At 38.4% G+C, this 20,119-nt stretch overlaps 1 protein-coding gene across 1 annotated transcript in view; it reads left to right on the top strand.

Moving 5' to 3' along the window:
- Positions 1-15,799, top strand: part of IMPG1 (interphotoreceptor matrix proteoglycan 1) — an 87,696-nt gene extending 71,897 nt beyond the window's left edge. The window contains exons 15-17 of the mRNA XM_067532667.1: positions 5,934-6,144; positions 9,868-9,951; positions 14,858-15,799. Coding sequence (XP_067388768.1) covers positions 5,934-6,144; positions 9,868-9,907 — 251 coding nt within the window. The 3' untranslated portion in view covers positions 9,908-9,951; positions 14,858-15,799. The remainder of the gene's footprint in view (positions 1-5,933; positions 6,145-9,867; positions 9,952-14,857) is intronic.
- Positions 15,800-20,119: the final 4,320 nt, after the last annotated feature.

Below are 20,119 nucleotides of genomic sequence, written 5' to 3'. Positions count from 1 at the left end.
TCAATGAATTTTTTCATTTCCTTGTATGTTTTCCTGGGAAATAAAATACATTTCCCAACCAGCTCTAGCGAATTGCAAAACTAAGAGAAACTATTGCTATGCAGAAGTACAATACATCTGCACTCCAACTTGATTAAACAATTCATTTCAGTATAACCAGAGATAATTTTGCACCATCATTCCCTGCTCTTAGTCTACAGCAGATGAAAACATTTCCCAGAACTTGAGTTTCATGATGTGTTCAGCTAAAATAACTTCACAATGGCCACAGCATGTTGGTATGGAATGGTCATAACTGAACCTGCCAGAAGATGCTGTTTTGGTCATAATGTTCTTCCATTTGATACCCTCTACAGTTCATCATTACTTCTGCCATGTTATTTCAAGAAAATGCAGTGATCAGTATTGGTTACTGTTGAACATTTTATACAAACAACAGACTGAAAAAAAAGTGTTTATATTTTCTTAGTAATGCAACAAGACAGGAAGATTGACACATGGCAGTGGTGACTGCTATTCATGACAGAATACTACTCTTATGCAGAATGTCAGACTGCTCGTGATCTTCAGTTTTAGTAGGAAATTATGGCATCCAAAAATAACTTGGGGACACTCAGAAACTTTCCCAATTATGGTAATGTTTGCCCGGCTATCAACACAGTTTTAAAGTCATCAGCAGTTAGTGGAACACATTCCATCTCATAAAGCAAATCTTTTCGTAATGCTACTTCCTGACATATTCATTCCTCATTTAGCATCATTCATTTACAGTGCTATGCCACCATTTTCTCAACTACTTTTCCACACATACATAGAAATTGAAATCACCTCAAAAATCTACAGATTTGAAACATGTTTAAATCTATTTGAAGTAAATTCAAGTAAATTCCCTTTTATTTGTGAAAATGAGAGCCATCTAGTGGAAACCACGTTGTACCACAACTAAATATTCAAACAAACCAAAAGTCAGAACCTTATAACAAATCTCAGCCTTCTGCAAGGAGCAGCCTAAAGAACTGTCAAAGCCATTCACAATAAATACCACAAGAAAAAATGTAGCAGATAAAAAATCTGCAAATATTTTTTAATGATCTAACCAAAGTGAAAAATATGGCAACAAACTACGATGGCCATATTGTCCATCCAGAACTATATTAAAGAAAATTACACAGCCTTACAGGGGGAAAAAATGACCCAGTATAACTCAGAAGAATGCTTTGTGTCCAACTCTAACTGCTAAAGAGAAAAACACTGATAGCATCAAACTTCTGAAAACGACAATGCTGATGTACACAATGAGTAAAACTTAGCTAGAACCCAGATCCCTTGGTACTGATGCTGGCCTTTGACAAGAGAGTAAAAATTTCACTTCCACTAAACTAACATGTTATAGTTAAAATGAGGAACTTATAAGAGGACATGAAGCTAATGCAGGATGTTAATATTTTAATCAATGAACTAATTAGATGAACAGCTCTATCACGATCTTTCGGATCCCTACTGAAAAGATTTTAGTTAAAATATCCATTGATGCCTCAGGAAAAATAAGTTCATTTAACAAGCTAAAATAAGCAGGGGAATAAGTAGGAAGAGCAGAAGAGCTCCTTAATGATAAAGAATGAAAGAAGAAAAAGACAGCATCTGACTCAGAAAGCAGAATTGTCTCTTACAAAATTGTTCTCTCATGGATCTCCTAAGGCATCATTTACACTTTAAAGAATGCATTCCTTTAATATTGCGGGCACAGCAATGTGAACTGATAACTAGGAAGACAGTCAAATGTAATCTGAGATAAATGCACACTACAATGAATTCAACCAGTTCTCACCACAAGCATACAAAAGGGATGCTAATACAAATTGTATCTTTGCAAGCAAATGTATCTGAATGCAGGAGATGAAGATGTGGGGAAATAAAATGAGAAAGTAAAAGCCATCCATGGAGCTGTAAAAAAGGCAAGGAAAAAGTGTAAATATTGACTTCCAAATTTTTGCAAAGAGATGCAGCTGGGGAAAATTAACCACCTGCAGTACTCACCGTTTCCATGTATAAATCACAAAGTTGTACTGATTCCAGCATGAAGGTAAAACAGGATTGAACAAATATTTAAGTGTGTATCTAGCTCCCTCTGCTTAACATTTGCCAGACTGCTAGTGGGGATCCAACACATTCCCAGGAACCCTTAGCTTGTGGGGGATAGACAGAGTTCAGACATTGTGCCTGACTTTGAGCATCTAGGTACATACTTCAGGGATGACCTTCATGTCTGACAACCCCCCTTTTGGCAGTGTGGAGCCCTCAGCCCAATTGCCAAGGTTCTGAAACTAGTGCCATCTCCCCACGCCTCCCCAGCAGCTCTTGCGCATTCCCCAGAATCCAACTGAAGGTGTTTGCCTTCGGGTTTACAGCTTACCTCTTCAGGAGCACATGAAAGCACACAGACTTCGCACAGGACTCTAAACATTATTTACTCTTTACTTAGCAGCATGACAAATACACAGATCTAGACAAAATAATAAAACACTCCTACATGCATTTTCCCTTCCTCTATTACCTCAACACTCAGGAGAGTTCTTTGGGCTTGGACTGAGGTCTCTGGAATGCCCGGGATCCTTCTCCTGATGCTCAGTATCTCAATTCAAAAACATGGAGCCTCTTTCCCACTCTAGATCAGCTAACTTTCCCCTACCTTGGCTGATCCACAGTTAAATCAGATCCCACTGCTACAAAAGCTTTCCCATTTCCTTCTTTCCTGCCCCAAACTTCCCGTATTCCATATCTCTCTGTGTCTCTCTAAAATGGTCCTTTCTTTTCTAACCTCCAGCACCCTTTTTCAGGTGATACCCTGATCAGCCGCATCAGGTGATCATACATCCCTAGCAGGCAACTACACTGCCAAGTAACCACTCCTCTGATAAAACAGTTCTCCTAGGTAAAGGCCAGTCTTTTGTCTCAAGGTTTCCACTTGAATAGGCAACTATTTAAGATTTAATAACCAACCATTGAGCCTACCTCATCTGGTAGGTACGTGCTACAGGTCTGTCAGAAAATGGTAGATCCCACATCCCCAAAGAGGCATTCCAAGATACAACAGTTTCATAACAACAACCAGAACTCTTCAGCCATGGAAATTAAAACAGACCCCTCACAGTGCTGAAAGTATGTTTTTTCTAAGCCCAAGAAGCATCAAAAGCCAAAGCTGAATCAGTCAAGAGTCTGATCTTTACCTTGAAAGATAATTTTTTAAATAGTAAGTGAACCTACCCATTCCACTTTCTCCTTAACCAACTGAAAGAATGGTAAAGTCTTATTTCATGACGAGTGAACAGATTTTATGATTGATATTCCTTACATGAACACAAAATGCAATCATCTTCTTACATATTGTAAAAGTCCATTTTAACAGTTTAAAAAAACATACTGTAAACACGTCTACCTTTTGTGAAAAAGAGTGAATCAAGTTCACAACAGAGATACCATGTCATCAGGAATAATTTTAATGGAAGTGAGGGATTTGCCATTTCTTACAGTCTTCAGTTCAAGACTGGACGCCATTGTGGAAAATATTCTTTAATCAATTGCAAGTTATTGGGCTCATTACAGGAGTAACTGGATGAAATGCAATGGCCTGTGATGTGCAAGAGGTCAAACAAGATAATCTAATGCTCTTTCTGGCCTAAAAATCTATAACTCTAAGCATAATTCTAATTCCAGTTATATCTGTTACACACATGCTCTTCTTTCCCCAAAAACATTTTTTATCAAAATTTCAATTTATTTTAACAATTTTATTTATTTATTTAATTTACTTTTACTTATAAGCAGCTAAATCAGACATTAGTGAGAGTCATCTAGTCAATATCTAGTCTCCTAAAATGCTGGAGGGAATAGGACGATGCATTTTGGTGGATCCAGCTAATCTTTTTTGTTTCTATCTATGATTTTGTAGCTAAACAGGTTTTTTGGGGGTTTTTTGTTTTGATTTTCTCTTTAAAAAAAAAAAAAAAAAAAAAAAGTGTTTCTTTGTGAACATTGATATAGAATTCCACTCTGGGCTAAAATCTGTTGAAGTTATTTCACTTCTTTTCTGTAAAATAAGAGCTAACAAATTTTGATGTACAAACTTATTCCTTTGCTACAAATTGAATTTTTTTATTGTCATTCAAAAAGTATTATTAATATTGTAATTTTTTCTATTACATTTAGACAGGGATTTGTCAGCCATTACAGATATTTAGTTAATTATTATTGCTGACACAATGTGTATTTTTTTTTGGTTCAAACTTAATACGATATAAAGTTCTTATTCCAATAGCAAAGTGGATACCAAAGTGACATCTTATGAGTACCAAAAAAAATGTTTAAAGCAGCCTACCTAGTCTTTAATTTGAGGCAGAAGCTAATCATGGAATTATGTATATAAAGGTTAGAAGTAAAAGAGACCTACTGATCATTCAGTCCATTTCACTACCTGTGTAGGCAGATGTGAGCCCCCTCAAGCATGGCTGAGAATTTCAGTGCCAATGAGGGAGTACTCAGTGTTCAGTTCTCACTGAAATTAATCACACTGGTTATCCATATCCTCTAAAGGCTCTGAACATCTCAGCCAACAGGTTTATAGTTAGTAGGTAGGATGGCCAACATACATCCTCTTTTGAAACTAAAGATTTTCATTTATAGGGAAAATAAACAATAAAGCCCACTATTGCTCAGATAACTAGAATGGATCTTTTGGCATCCCCGGCTGACACTTTTCAAGCTGTTGATAGTTAATCTTTATACAACAGATTATCTCTACAGCTGTGGTAAAGGGCAAAGCTGCATTTTCTCAATTCCATTTAACAGTTGAGGCTGCTCTTATGCACCTTTGATGTCCTGTCAGTCCACCCATGCCTACATCTCTGCTCTTATTTCCTCCTTCTTGTCCCCTTCTAACACTCCCCGCACACATCCCCAGTATTCCTTGCATGCTTATCTCCATGCCTTTCCCACACTAACTCTCCTGATTGAAATTGTTTGCTACTCATGAAATGTATCGGCAAGGCTAAGGAGTTAGCATGGCTCTTATCTATCTCCTCCTCTACCATACTTCCTTATAGGTACCAAATGATACTTTTACCACAAAACATGTTTGTAGCCTCTCTCTTCATGCCAGGAAGATTCATGCTGAGTCCCCTGCTGGTTTTTGATGAGAGGCAGGGGTTGAAACCTGGCAACAGGAGGAAGCAGGGCAAGGCAGTCCACAGGAGAATTAAAGGTGCTTGGCAGGAGGAAATACGGCTTCAGGCTGCAGTCCTGGCTTGGTCCTTGCTTTCAGCATCAATATACCTTCTCCTTCCCCAGTACTGTGTCTCATAGCAGCCTCCCAAACCCAGAAAACCAGCAAGTGGGAATGGTTTCATACACCTTATGAATGGAGATTGTCCCCAAAGGTAAACACCTTACTTCCGCAAAGCCATTCACACATGGATCGCCTATAGATAATGCCACCATTTCTAGCTAGCAGTGTCAACCTGTGTGCTACACAGGGACTGTGCTGTTTTTTCTTGCTCTAAATCAGATTGCACGCTTTTTGTAACAAGAATCATGTTTCTTGTATATATGTGCAAACACAGTTCTAACACTCCCCAAGATAAAAATGAGAGAATCAGAACACTCACGTGCAAAAAAGTCCGTACAGTTCAAACCTAAGAACATGGCTGTGAATATGTAGGAAGGAAATAAATTGTGCAAGAAAATAAAACATTTTGTGCCATCTGAGGAAAGAAAATTATAAATTCCTTTTATGCTGAAATATATTCCCACCAATTGATATAGTAGGAGCCCTGGCTGTAGTAAACTTCTTTTGTTCTTCGTAGCTGCCACAAGTTCTGCCAAATACATTGGGATAATGCATCAATGCATCCATTAATGATGTCTCTATTTTATTTCAGCTGATCGAGCGGACCCATGCAAATTCATGGCATGTGATGAATTTTCAAAGTGCATAACGAATGAATGGACAAAAGAGGCAGACTGCCTTTGTAAACCTGGTTACACAAGCCAAGATGGACTGCCATGTCGGAGCCTGTGTGAGATGGAGCCACATCTTTGTGTTAATGGTGGAAAATGTGAATTAGTTCCAGGAAAAGGAGCTGTCTGCAGGTAGGTAAATTATATTTCATAAGTTCTGCTGAACAATATAGTTCCTGAAAAATCAGTTACATGAAGAGTTGGCAATTGGATTACACTTTTTCAGGAGTATCAAGTGCAAGCCAGCAAGTGTAGAATTCTACAGACATTTTGATCTAGATTGTGGCATTGTTACATTGACAAAGTACCTTACACCATAAATAGTTCCACTGAAGTCTAGGGGAATGCTTGAGAAGTCAAGTGCTACTCAATGTTAGTAAGGGCATCACGGTCTAGTTCTTTCTAGAAAGAGTAAATTTATTAGAAAGGAAGCATCATTGACCTAGGTCACAAATATTTTGAAATGATCAAATACCCATTGTTCTTGATTTTCAAAATGCAAGTATTCTGACATTCTGGATAATCAAATATTGTCTGTTCACATTTTTGGCTATTGGTAAAATAGGTATACCTGTGAGGAACTGATTTTTTGCTGGGTTGTATAAAAATATATTTTAAAATATTATTGTAAGCATATATATATATATATATATATATATATATATATATATATATATATATATATATATATTGCATCCATCACCATAGTAGCTGGCCACCTTACAAGGTATATGTTGTGACTGTCAAAATGGAAGTATGATCAGGCACCCTGCCGCCCGAAGTTTTCAAAGTAATCTAGGAAGTCAAGATTCAATCAGTTGGGGAGACATAATGTTTATTGCAACTCTTTGTAAATGTTCCCAGAACCATAAATATATTCACAGGGAGTAAATTCAGAAGTGTGGGCTAGTTGCTGAGAATGTCATGCAAACCAGACACACAAGCTTCCCCTCACCAAATTCTAGAGTTCAAGATGTGTGTAGTTTGTACAGTGGGTCAAAGACAATGAGGCTCTCCTAACATGAGGATATTACATAGAGTGCTCAGAGCCTTGAGTGTCACCCAGCAGTTGATTGACTGCCAGTGGAATAAGCAGAGCATAGATTTGATGTGCTCATATTAGCTCAGTCATTGATTCTTAGTACTGACCTCAAGAGGTCAGTATATGCTAATTAGAGTATTCAATATCAGCTAGAAACAATAAGAACACTGAACAACTTCTGCATATCACCACCAAGGAATTATCAGCTACATTGTATACTGTCAAACCTGCCGACAAGCCCCAGGGCAGAACAGTCCCACCCCACCCTTTCCACCTACGGCCCCACCCACAGGCCACCTCAGACCCCTCGTCGTGCCCCACTCAGCCCACTCTCCGCCCCCATCCCCCAGTCCCCTTAATTGTCTTCCACATTCCCCCTTCTGCCAGGCAGTGAGCAATAGCTAGAGAGGCTGAGCAGGAAGAGGGGGAGAAGGGATGTGGTGAGCAACAGCGGGGGTGCGAGTGGGGGAGGAGAGGAGGGATGCATGCAGCGAGTGACGGCAGGAAGGAGGAGGGACATGGTGAGTAGCGAGGGGGGGGTGAGCGAGGGAGAAGAGTGATGGTGGAGGGGGCTGAGCTGGGGGGGATGCAGCTGTGGGGAAGCCAAGCGGGGAAAGGGGGTGTGGAAGAGCACAAAGCAGGGAGATGGGCTAGTGGGGAGGGATGCGGTGGCAAGCAGAGCAAGGGCAGGGCCTGGGGCAGAGCAAGAATGAACTGTGGGCAGGGGCCATGGGTGGAAGAGGCAGGACAGGGAGCTAGCCTCCCCAAGGGGAAGCTTTCACCCTGCCACCCATGGGCCAGGCCTCTTTTAAAATCACCAGACCCCCTTAAAATCGCCAGATCCCTGGGCAATTGCTCCCTTTGCCCCACTGGGGCAATACACTGTATACTGTTAGTGTTAAAAATGTACAATAGTTGACTTACCTTAACTTTTTGCCTCCATTGGTTTCTTGGAGAAGAACAGGTTGCTGACACTTGAAGCTCAGATTGAGTTCTGAAGAGACACTGCTGAGCTCCCTATATGCAAACTCATGGTAGTAACCTTGCTGTATTCTGCAATGATAAACTTTTTTCTAGTAATAGAGAGATAGTGGATTACAGAGTATCTGTCACAATGCTTAATTAAAATGTATTTCAATTTCAGACAGGCATAGGATTAATCCATAATCATCATCATCATTTTGGAGGGTCAGAATTTTGTCCATAGAGTCAAATGGCTTAAATGCAGATAACAAACATAATGAGAATGAAAATGTATTAAAAATAATTACTACATTGCCTGTGAATTGTGTCTGGTTACATATTTACATAATGCCAGTTTAAAATTAGAAAGCTTGTGCAAGCAAAACCAAGAAAGGGATGAACATAGCAGCTCACTGACAAAATACCTGCAAGTAAGTAGATGGTAAGGCAAGTAGAATTCAGACCAACGTTTGCTTCATTTTCAAAACCACTTCAAATCTCACTAATTTTCACTTTTGTTAACCTATGCCTACAGTCTCATAGAAAAGCCAAAGGTCTCACCTGACATCTTGAAAGAGGTTTATTTTATTGGACAGTAGTGTAGTCTCCTTACTTCAGACAGCACTTGTCAAGCTAGAGGTCACTAATGAACAATGTGTAGGGAAGATTTTTTTTAAAAGGAGATATGATAGAGATGGAACAAATTCCCAGGGCATTCAAGTGCAGAGTTTTGATTTGGCCTTCTTCTATAAAGAGCTAGGAATCAACCACAAAGTTCTGTTCCATATGCAAAATTCCTCCAAATTCAGTGGTGGGGAGAGAATACATCAGTCTCCAATAGTTTTATATTAATCATCATGAATTTGAAGAGATATTCTTCCACATATTATTAATCAGACTGCTTATTATGAAAAGACTCATTATGATTAATTACAATGGGAAAGCTGTTTTATACTTATTGGCAGTTTCCCCTATATTTTGGACACAAGTACTATGTAGTTGCTGCCCTCACTCTTATTTTTATGTATTTTTTTTGCTTTTCCCCTCTTCCTGTTTAGATGCCCTATACGTAGACACCGGTTTTATCAAGGAGAGCGCTGTGCAAAGTTTGCTCCAGAACCTATACAACCCTTCATTTTAAAAGCTGTGGTTCTTAGCTTATTAAGCCTTGTTTTTCTTGTCATCATTTTAATTGTTAAGATAAGAAGAAAATGCAAAAACCAGACTAATTTGGAGTAAGCAGCTCATGATTTTTCCCTTCACATTTTAAAATTAATTTTCAATTATCCTTAAGTTACAGACTCTTATATAAAACAAAAATGTTCTGCATTATAGAGGTCCTGCTCCCAACAACTGTGGCACAGAAAACGCTGTAAGAATTAATCCTGTTTTTGAGCATGATGAACCCACCACTAGCTTTTGCCATATGCCTTGTAGTGTAAGTGCTTCTGTCAGTTCTTCAGAGCTCATTGACCAAGGAACATTACACAAATATGAAAACACAACGCAGAATGGAGGTAAAATGCATGCACACACATTCTCATCCTCCTCAATGTAAGTTTCCCCAAAATAACATGTCCACTTTCATGCATTAACTTTACAACTAAATCAGTTTTTGGGTTGTTTGTTTTAGCTTCTTACTTTAGCCATTTCAGAACTAAAAACACTAATCCCTAAATTTACTAATAATCTATAATATTTACTGGTGTTTAGGTTTTATAATAGAACGTTAGCTATTACCTTTTTACAGCTCTTCTGCATGGCTTTGCTGATCCATTCTATCCTGATGGCCTATTCTATTCTATTTTTCGCAAGAAATAAGTCTGAATATCCTTGTTTTAATGTTGTAGGTCACCAGATGATATTACGAAACCAAGACTGACCAGTTAGTGTCTGAAATTCTGGATTTCCAGCATCAGCCAGATAAGATCAAGGTCTGTGACTTTATTTTCAAGAAAAGAGTTCCATTTAAAGTTTATTCTCTAGTTTACTATTTGTAGAAGTGACCAAGAAATCCCTCCATGTACTAGTTTCATATTCTTTTTGAAACTGAAAAGAAACATGTATTTTTTTGGTAGAAAATGATTTTTCCTTTGTGAGCTAAATAAATTAGCCACATTCTATTTTGAAGTGCTTTTATGCAATACTGTGCCATTTTGTGTATGTGTTTTCTAATGGAGTAGCTGTTAAAAGACACTAAAATTGTATCAAACAAAAGAACTAATGTTAATAGAAATAGTAACCATATACTTTCATTTATTAGTGCTATGTAAGGAGCTTAAAGTAGGCACAAGACCTTTGTACAAAAGGCACCTACAACATTTGAGTTTGAACACTATAATGTATTTTGCTTTGTGTATATCTGTACTTTAAAATGTGTGACTTCAAGTACAGAATCTCTCTTGCTTATATGTAGACAACAAGCTTTAACTAGAGGGGTAGAGACTTGATTAAGCTGAGAAGTTTTCTGTATTGTCAAGCTGTCTTCCTTCTTTTTATAGACTTAGTTCCATCTATATGGGGTTGGCTCTTTGAGTCTTTCTTTTCCATTCCCGTATGTCTTGAAGCAGTTCCTTGGAAAGTCTGCAGCTACTCGGATCTTTTGGTATGACATCCGTCCACCTAGTTATGGGTCTTCCAACCCTTCTCTTACCCTCCACCTCTAAGTTTAACACTCTCTTTCTTGTATATTATTCCAATCTTCTTTTCACATGCCCAAGCCAACTAAGCCTGGATTCCCTCAGCTTCTCTGTAAATGGCACCACCGTCTCACTTCCCCTAATTCATTTTTTCCAAACGTGGTCTATCTTAACTCCAAGCAACCATCTTAACATTTTCATTTCCATGTACTTAAGATCTGCTCCAGTCTCTTCCTCAGTGTCCAGTATTTGGAGCCATACAAAAGTGCAGGTCTAATTACTGTCTTGTAGCTCTTACTTTTCAATTTGACAGGAAAATGCCTACCACATATGCCTTGCCTATTCTGCTTGTAAGTTCATTGCTGAGTTCAACATTATCCTGTGCTACCGAACCAATATATTTGAACTTCTGTACCTTTGTTAGAGGCTGGTCCCACAGCATACAGTCTCATTGTCTTCAAAATATCAAGATACCTCTCTAAACCTTCTTCCAACTCCTTCTTTGCTTACAGCATCTGCAAAAAGCATGCAACAGGGTGCCACTCTCTGGATGTTTTCAGTAAGTGCATCAAGCACCAATGTGAACAAAAAAGGGTTTAGTGCCAAGCCTTGATTACTCCAACACTTACCTGAAGTGGTTTAGTTTCTCCACATGGCCTAACTATGGTAACAGCTCCTTCGTATGTGTCTGGATGAGTATGATATAGCCTTCAGGTATCTGTTTCATTTTCATACACCAACAGAGGACTTCTCTCAGAACATGGTCATATAAACCTTCTCAAAATCGATGAATACTATGCACAGGGATTTCCTCTTTTTTCTATATTTTTCCACAAGCAGTCTTAATGAAAAGATAGCACCCATTGTTTACTTGCCTGGCACAAAGTCAAACTGATTGTCACTGAAATTGTGTAGGTTTGTTCCTTCAAAATACAGACAAAATGCTGCTCTTCCACTATTATAATTTATCCAAATCATAGCCTGTAAAAGAATGGATTAATTCACTGGATTACTAGAGAGTAAGGGAGCAGAAAAACTAAGTGATTTCTTTTCACTGATCTTCTCCACTCAGAAGATGTTGGGGAGATACCTATCTCAGGCTTATTCTTTTCAAGTAATAAAGATAAGGCACCATTATAGACTGAGCTGTCAAGAGGAGGTGCTGGAACACATTGAAAAACTAAAGATCCATAGATCTCCACAACTGGACTATATACACTCAAGAGTTCTGAAGAATTTGAGAATGAAGTGACTGAGCTCAGCTGCTAACAAAAATAGGCACACTCTTAATTCAGCTACTCTATTTGAGAACTAAAACAAGTAGGGTTTGGTGTGCCTGTCTTTAAAAGAGGCACTGGAGTAATTATGGGAATTACAGACCAGTAAGACTTACTTCCATCCCAGGTGAACAGGTTGAAATCTTAACTCCAGAAAGTTAAAACACACACGGCATTAATGAAATAAACCAACACTATTTCTCCAAAAGAAAACCATAACTCTCTAATCAACTAGAATCCTTTGAGTATGATAGTGGGTAAAGGGGACATGGTTCACATTTTATTTGAACTAACAAAAATACATTTTAACAAAATTCCTCTCAAGATTAGGAAAACCAGATAGTCATGGGGTGAGAACTGGAGTACTATCATAAATTAGAAACTGACTAAAATATGGTAAACAGAATAGGAATACTTAGCCAATTTTTACCATGGCTTAAGTTTCCAGTGTAGTGTTCCAGGATTCCATGCTAGGACTGATGTTTGTTTATTGTGTTTATTAGTAATTTGGATAAGATGCTGCAGAAAGTGGAGGCAAAATGTGCAGAGGACACAAAATTATTTGGGTTAGTTAATACCGAAGAAGAAGCTGTAGGACCTAACAAAGCTAAATGAATGGGCAGTGCAAAGGCTCAGTTTTACAATCTGGAGAATACATATTAATTAGGGCTGGGGTTTTCAAAGGAGACTAAGCACATTAGACACCCAAATCTTCTTGTCTTTCAGTAGGGCTTGCATGCTTAAGCACTCTTTGGCTTCTTTGACAATCGCAGCCCAGATCCTAAAGAAATCAATGGTCAAATAAAAAGATTCATGACTATGAACCATACCCTTCTTCCGAAATAAGAGATCCATGTTCAAGATCAAAAAGAAGTTAAGAACCTTGGATAGGGTTAACAGATCTGAATACCACCGCCTGTGCTAGGGTGATCAGGATCCTGTCTTCCTCAGAATATTCAGTAATGGAAGGAATAAGGGAAAGCTATGTGTGAGTCTTTCTCCCTATACAAAAGCAGCATATCGGACACTGAATCTGGGTTCATGCCCGTGCTCAAGCAGACGAGACATTTCATATTGTGACTTCAGGCAAACAAGACCAAATCTAGATGACCGCATATGTCAAAAATCAAACCTACAACAGTTCATAGGAGACCATCTGTGTTAATCTGACCCTCTGCAACCTACGCCATCTACTAGGTTACTTTTCACTCCTACCAGGTGTAGAACTGAAGAAAACATCTCTCAAAAGGCATCATTTCTGTGGAAGTACAGAATAGGAGGAGATAAGGATCCTTCCTGATTCTTTAAATAATATATTACCACAGCTTTGCCTATCAAAATCAGTGGTGCCTGCCTTCTGAGCAGAGAAAGGAATGTTTGAAGCAACAGCACATTACTCACAGCTGCAAGTTGCTTATGTGACATCTAAGTTCTCTTGGTTTTCAAAGCCGGTATATTTTCAATTGACCTAAATGGATGCCACAACCCTGATCGGAATATCAATGTCGATTGCTGTGAATGGCATCTGAGGTGAGAAGGGCAGCCCTTTCTGGACACTGACTGGCATTGTCCACCAATACATCTAATATTTGATCTCCTTAAGAAGAAAGTGTCTTATGTGGAGTGAGTACAAAATTCTGTCTGCAAACTAAACTTACCCAACCTTGCAGAAGGCACCTTTGCAGCCATGCAAATGGGGCAGGAAGTAATCAGATGTGACAGTGTTCGACAAAACCCATTTCAGACTCTGCCTTTGAGAGCATTTTTAATTGGTTTTGCAAGATTCTGTTCAGACTTCTCCTGGAGTCCAGAGAAGTCACTACAAAGGTACTATTCAAAGGAGCGAGACCCAAAGACCTCAAATTGAATAATTTACAAGTACAAGAACCGAAGCATCTGGGATCCTGCTTAGGTGGAGCAGAGGATGATTTCTTGGATTTCAAGTCACTTAGTGCTGAATCTGCCTGATGTGGACACAGGCGTTTCCCATGAAACAGCTGTTTGGCATAGAGGACCTTAAGGGCTCCCCCATCAGAAATGTCTAAATGTATACTTCCTTTCTCATCTGCCCCGGGGAGAAAAACAGCATAACATCTGACTAAGTGACCTTCACCTACATATTCCAATCACATTGGTTGGAATTAGACAATTTTGAGGGGCACCACAATTTGTTTTCTGTTCCACATCTGCTATATTAGATAATTAGTCTGAAGAGTAACTCTGAATTATTAAAATAATAGGAGGGTTTTTTTTTTTTTTATACAAAAGTACAGCAATAAAAGTAAGTACCTAATAAAACCATATAATCACACTGGTAGGGTTCCATTACTACCCAGGCTGGTGGAAGGAGAACTGAGAGACCATTATGAGACTTTATTGAAGGGGGAGGTGGAATGAGAAGGGAATTATACCCTTAATTCCAGAATGACAGATCTGGGGTTTGGACATTGTTCTGTGGTTTGTAAGATGAGCTACTCTTACATTAAGTCTATGTACAGGCAATGTCATGAAGGAGAATGCTTTATTCCAGCTGCTAGAGCTATTATATTAATGCATCTCTATGTATTTCACATGTGAATCTGTTTTCAAAATATTGTATTTCTTTCATTGTTTAATAATTGGGAATGTACTATTCAAATTAGCATGATTCATGCAGCATTTCAATGAGGTTTTTATATACAAATACCAAAATGCTAAGCATAGTAAAAGAACAACATGACTGCTAGCATAACCGCTATGAGCAATTAAATAGCCACAAGTAGGGGACTACTAAATTCTACTTGAAATAGCTTGAAAAATACCTAACTGAGTTTAGTAAAACATTGCCTGCCTTATTATAGTGGCTTAGTAAAATTTGAGAACACTTTATTAAAGGACTTCTGTAAACTTTTAAAAAATGTTTCTTACAAGATTTTTTCTTACAGGTATTCAGAAAAAAGTTCTGCATTCTTCAAAATTGGAGGTCAGGCTAAACTATGTATACAGGCAAATTTGGGAATTACAGAAACTGGAGCACACATCAAATGGAAGTCACTGTTTTGTTAAAGGGAAGCTGCAGCCACTTTTCTCAGTGCAAAAGTCTAAAAGCTCACCATGCATACAGTATTAAAATGTATTTATTAAGTGTACAGTGCTTGTATAATGTATAGTGCTATGTATAGTGCTTAAAGATTTTAATTTAAACGGTAAGTGATACAAGCAGACGTCTTGCTGGTGTTACATTCCACTAGCAGTATGAGAACCCAGTAGAAGGAACAGTAAAGCAGTCCCAACCTGCTTTATTAATAGGCTTGGAAGGATTAGATTTTTTTTTGGTAAATGTCAGTAAATGTCAATTTCATTGTACACACTCAGTCGAAAAAGTATTTCCATCAATAATAACCAACACTTAGAAAAATGCTGCTTGAGAATTTAAGGGTTTGACTGAAGTATATTTACTTTTTATATTTTGACATGCGATGTTCACAATTTGTATTTTAACAGTTATAAAGCTTTAACTTGTTGAATCTCAGCATCTAATGTCATTAAATAATTATTATCTGACCCCAATCCCCAATAAAACTTTAAATATTTAATTGTTTAATTCATGGTGAAAAAAGTCTCTTACTCTGAGATTTTACACTTTTGGATGGAGCAAAATAATTGCAATTTTCCTTAAAGTAGGCTTTCCAGGCACAAAGAAACATTCTGTAAATTTTACAATGTACATAAGAGATTTGTGTTTATGATTACTTTATGGTAGCAAATAGAGTATACATATACATATATATATATATATATATATATGTGTGTGTGTGTACACACACAAATAAATAATATATATTCAGTATACACACAAATCTCTCCTAATGGTTACCATTAAGTTTCTACAAACAACAGACAGCCAAGCAAAATAAGGATTTTATATGCTTATTACCACCTGTGCTGAATGTTTCATAATCCAAATTCAAATATTGATATTGTCCTATTTATGAGTCTATATATGCTGCATCAATGTTGTACTACATTTGGGCATTGTTTACCCCTTATTGTACAACAGAAACTGTACTTAAAACAAAGCATGGTTCTACTCAGTACAGCGTATTATAGCAACATGGTACCTTTTTATTCAGAACTGAATCTTGTGTGTAGTTCTGCGTATTATCTGCTATTTTAGTGACAAAAATTAAGTGTTTACTTTTTAACTATTAGCGCTGGAGAGCCAGCAAAGCAAAGAGAAAGTGAGCTTCATGCTGTTTTATCTTGTATAGTGTCAACAGAATAGATGACAAAGTTCCAGTTAGTTACATCTGTGCAAACCATAGTTGGCCTGCAGAATCTGCATTACTGGTGCTCATGTGCAAGATAGAAAAATCCATTTGTAGGGCTGACGTATCACCTTTATGACTGAGTATTTTGACAAGGAAATCACTGAGATAATTACAAGGAACCCATGATGCTATTTTACCAAGTCACATCTCAGAGTAGAACCTCATTTAAAAAACATTTTTTCCAGTGGGCATTGAAAGATCTCATCCAACAAATGTTAGCTGTAGCTGCTGATCATATCATTTAAGAATGCTCAAAATAGTCTGTATTTTTCAATATATTTAGTATATTTCAATTAATACCAAGTTCTCATTAGATCAGGCAATAAAGAAGTCATTTTTAAATGTGTATTTTAATAATGAAATGATTGCTCATGACTGTATTTATCACTATCAAATATAAATTACCAAATATACTTGCTGGATGTAAGCCTTTTGTATTTCAATAAAATATAATAAAACTATTTACTTGAAAATTGCATAGGAGATTGAATCACTATTTAATCTCATTACCACAATCACATCCTAATTTGACATTTGTGTCTTAAATTAATTTGGGGAATAAAGATGATAAAAATAACGTCATAGTAAGCAGAATCTAGGGTTGAAATAGGTAGCCATTTTAAATCCGAAGGGACACTTAACATCAATTCATCCTTGTCTCAGACATGCAGAAAGAAAGACAAGTCGCAAGGAATGTGGTTTAATTAGGCCACGACTTTATCAGCTTGTCTCACTGCTGGTTAGAGTTCCTGGATAAATTGTACAGTGCAGATCACGATTCCTTCCTTAATTGCTCTCACTTGATGGAGGGCTGCCGGCAGACCCCCATTCTTACACAACTGGACCCCTTCCCCAACCCTTTTTACCAGAGTTAAGGGCTGGAGAAAGGGGGCTTTCTTCTTGCTATACCAGACGTCAGGAGCCACAATCCCATTTCCCAGCTGCTTTAGGAGATGACTTTCTCTAAATCCACTTCCAGTTTATCAGGGACCTGGACTGCCCCCCCATGTAACAAGTCCTTGCACTGGACACATACCACAAGGAGGCACCAGTCATTTTGCTTAACTGCCTCACACCAGCCCCAGCTGGGTTCCAGATTGTTAACTATTTCCTCCCTAACAGCCAACAATAGATCTGCTTCCTGGTCGGAAAGATGTGCCCCATCATCCCTTAATAACTAAGGCACCAAACATTTTTTGGTGGGTAATTACTGATCCTCCCCATTCCCGGTGATTCTCACACACCTTCTGGCCTTGCCAACTCAGAGGAGGCTCCGAACCATACCATTCTGCTGCAGCATCTCAGACCAGACAACATCACCCTCAGAAAACATCTGGAAATCTCTCTGTGCCTGATGGTTACATCACCTCCTTGCAAAATCCTCAGTCGTTTTCACCCATGTGAATTACAGTCATTTCAGATGGCTGCTTCCTGACAGCCAAAGAGTGTAAGATGGGCATCAGTTGGTACCAGAGCATGCCCCTTCTGCCATACCAATTCAGTCTCGCCTCACTTCAGAGGCCCAGGTGTGGACCCCCCAGGGGAAATGATTGCCTCCCTGGGGGCCCAACACATAACATCCAAACATCAAGTCTCATGGCCCCTTCCCTGCTCCGTGTCACCTGCCCCCCCCCCCATCCATGCCAACTCAGAGCTTCAGCCCAGCAATGAACTTCCAGGGGGAAACAGCCACCCACCTTTGACCCGATTGTATAGTATTGTGTCCACTCATCCAGTTACCAACTCCTGTGACCCATTCATATGATTCTGAAGGAAGGGATAAACAGGGAGAGGTTAGCACATATAAACCACTGAACTGTTTTCCCTTACAGGGGCTGCCACACCTTTCCAGGCATCTGGATGCCACCAATAAGCATAACACGCTGGGCTCCTATTCCAAACTATGCTGTGGAGGCAAGCAATCCAGTGCTGAATGAATGGGATCCCAATTCACCAGCAAAATCTCAACATTACGCACTCCGACATCACCATAACATGACATTTCCTTTTCCAAGGTAACTCCCTTTCCCATGAAGAAAGAGTGTCTGGCACCTGCAGCCTCAACATTAAGCCAGTCTGTATCGCTTGGACTGGGCAACTCTGCTAGTACTATGACTCACCTGGGCATCCCTGAATCGGTTTTCTGACACTCAATCAGGGTGCCACATGAGTTTACTAACTCATTTACCATATTTGTTTTCCTCCCAAAAAGCCTTTCTGCCTTTTCTACACTTTTCTAAATACTGTCAACTTTTTCCACTTAAACTGCAAGCAATTGGGTTCAAAGAAAAAGAGAGACCAGACGGACTTCAAGATGGAGTGTATTTATTTTTTGTAATTTTCAGTACATCATTAAGAGATCAGTATAGGTAAATTACATGAAAAATATTTCAGAACAAAAACAACAAAAACAAAAGAGGATGTATTTGTACAGAATCTCATCAACGGAAAGAAAAGAGTATATTTAATGACTCGATAAAATTCTACATAGATCCATATTCTTGGGTTATGTGATCAGGAATACAGCCTGCTACATGTGTTTATTTCTTTTTATTTACTAACGTGCTGCATGTGAAAACTCCCATCTACTCTGGACACCAGGTTTGGTTTGGTTTTTAAATCATGCAAAAAAACAGAACGAAGCCAATGTTGTCTACTCATATTCCCTGCTGAAGTGTCAGGTCAGACCAGTTCAAATTGCTCTTTACCACCAGATATCAGGAGCAGCATTAGCTGATGCTGTATTCTCCATATGCATATGGTAATCAGACTAACTCCTTATCACCGATGAGATAACCAAGTGTCTAATCTAGCAATCAGGTAATGCAGAGAACTGGTGAGCAGTTGATTGTGGACTCAACTTGATTCTGAATTGAGAATGACTTCTGCTGTGCTAACAGCAGGAACTCCCAGCAGAGACCTTTACAGGAATGCATGCTATCATGTGCAAAACTGGAAAATTCTACATTTTAGAAATTTTTCCCTGGCTCAAATTAAGACAAGAGCAAGTGCTGAGAGACATAGGAAAAGGTGGGAAATGTGTCATATGATTACATCCAGCCACCAGTTCCATTTTGACTAAAGGAAGAAAGATTTCTTGGTTCTTATCTCAGATCCATTGCCATGAGATCCATGTCACTTATGAATATCCTCTAATAAAAGAACCTTGAATATGCCATACTGTACAATAAAGGCGAGTTTCCTCTCCATGTATAGCCATAGTTACTATTGAGGGAAGTTACGGGTATGCATCAAGAGGATGCTTTTAAATGCATTAATATCAGGCACAAGTTGTTACACTCTATTTTTTTAAAACTCTTTATAATGTACCAAAAAGATCAGGATACTATACATAATTAGACAACTAAAATCCAGATAGACAAAGAAGAGGATGGGCATCTGAGCTCCAAGACAGTTCAACACTTCCTTCCATGTGTCTATTAAATGCCAGAGTCTTGTAATGTTTAGGATTTCCAAGAATCTGGTGACTGGAGGCTCTGAGATTCTGGTCATAATTCAGCAATGTACTTAAACAAGTGCCTAACATCAACTGCACAAGTAGCATCACTGAACTCATGTAGTTGAATCTGTGCATGTGTTTGAATCAATTGCTTAATTGTGACCTTATGCACACATCCTTCATATTGCAATCAACAATTACTACTTAAGTAAAGTGTTGGGTATGGGAAGAGAATGGCCAGGCTCTAGAAATGCCCTAAGCCACCACATGACCCAAAAGTGAAGCAATACTTACCTTGAAAGATAACACACACTGACATTTTCAATGTTCAATTCAGAGAAGCTGTCAATCACTGGTGTAGTGGATTCATAAATAAATAACTAGTTCTTTACTAAATGATTTTCACACTTATTACA

This window comes from Emydura macquarii, unplaced genomic scaffold (assembly GCF_026122565.2).
Source record: "Emydura macquarii macquarii isolate MOO-44397 ecotype Brisbane River unplaced genomic scaffold, CSIRO-AGI_Emac_v2 contig_3295, whole genome shotgun sequence".
In the NCBI taxonomy this organism is placed as follows: Eukaryota; Metazoa; Chordata; order Testudines; family Chelidae; genus Emydura; species Emydura macquarii.
The sequence above is the reverse complement of the archived record's forward strand: the minus strand, read 5'-3'. Positions and strand labels throughout refer to the sequence as shown.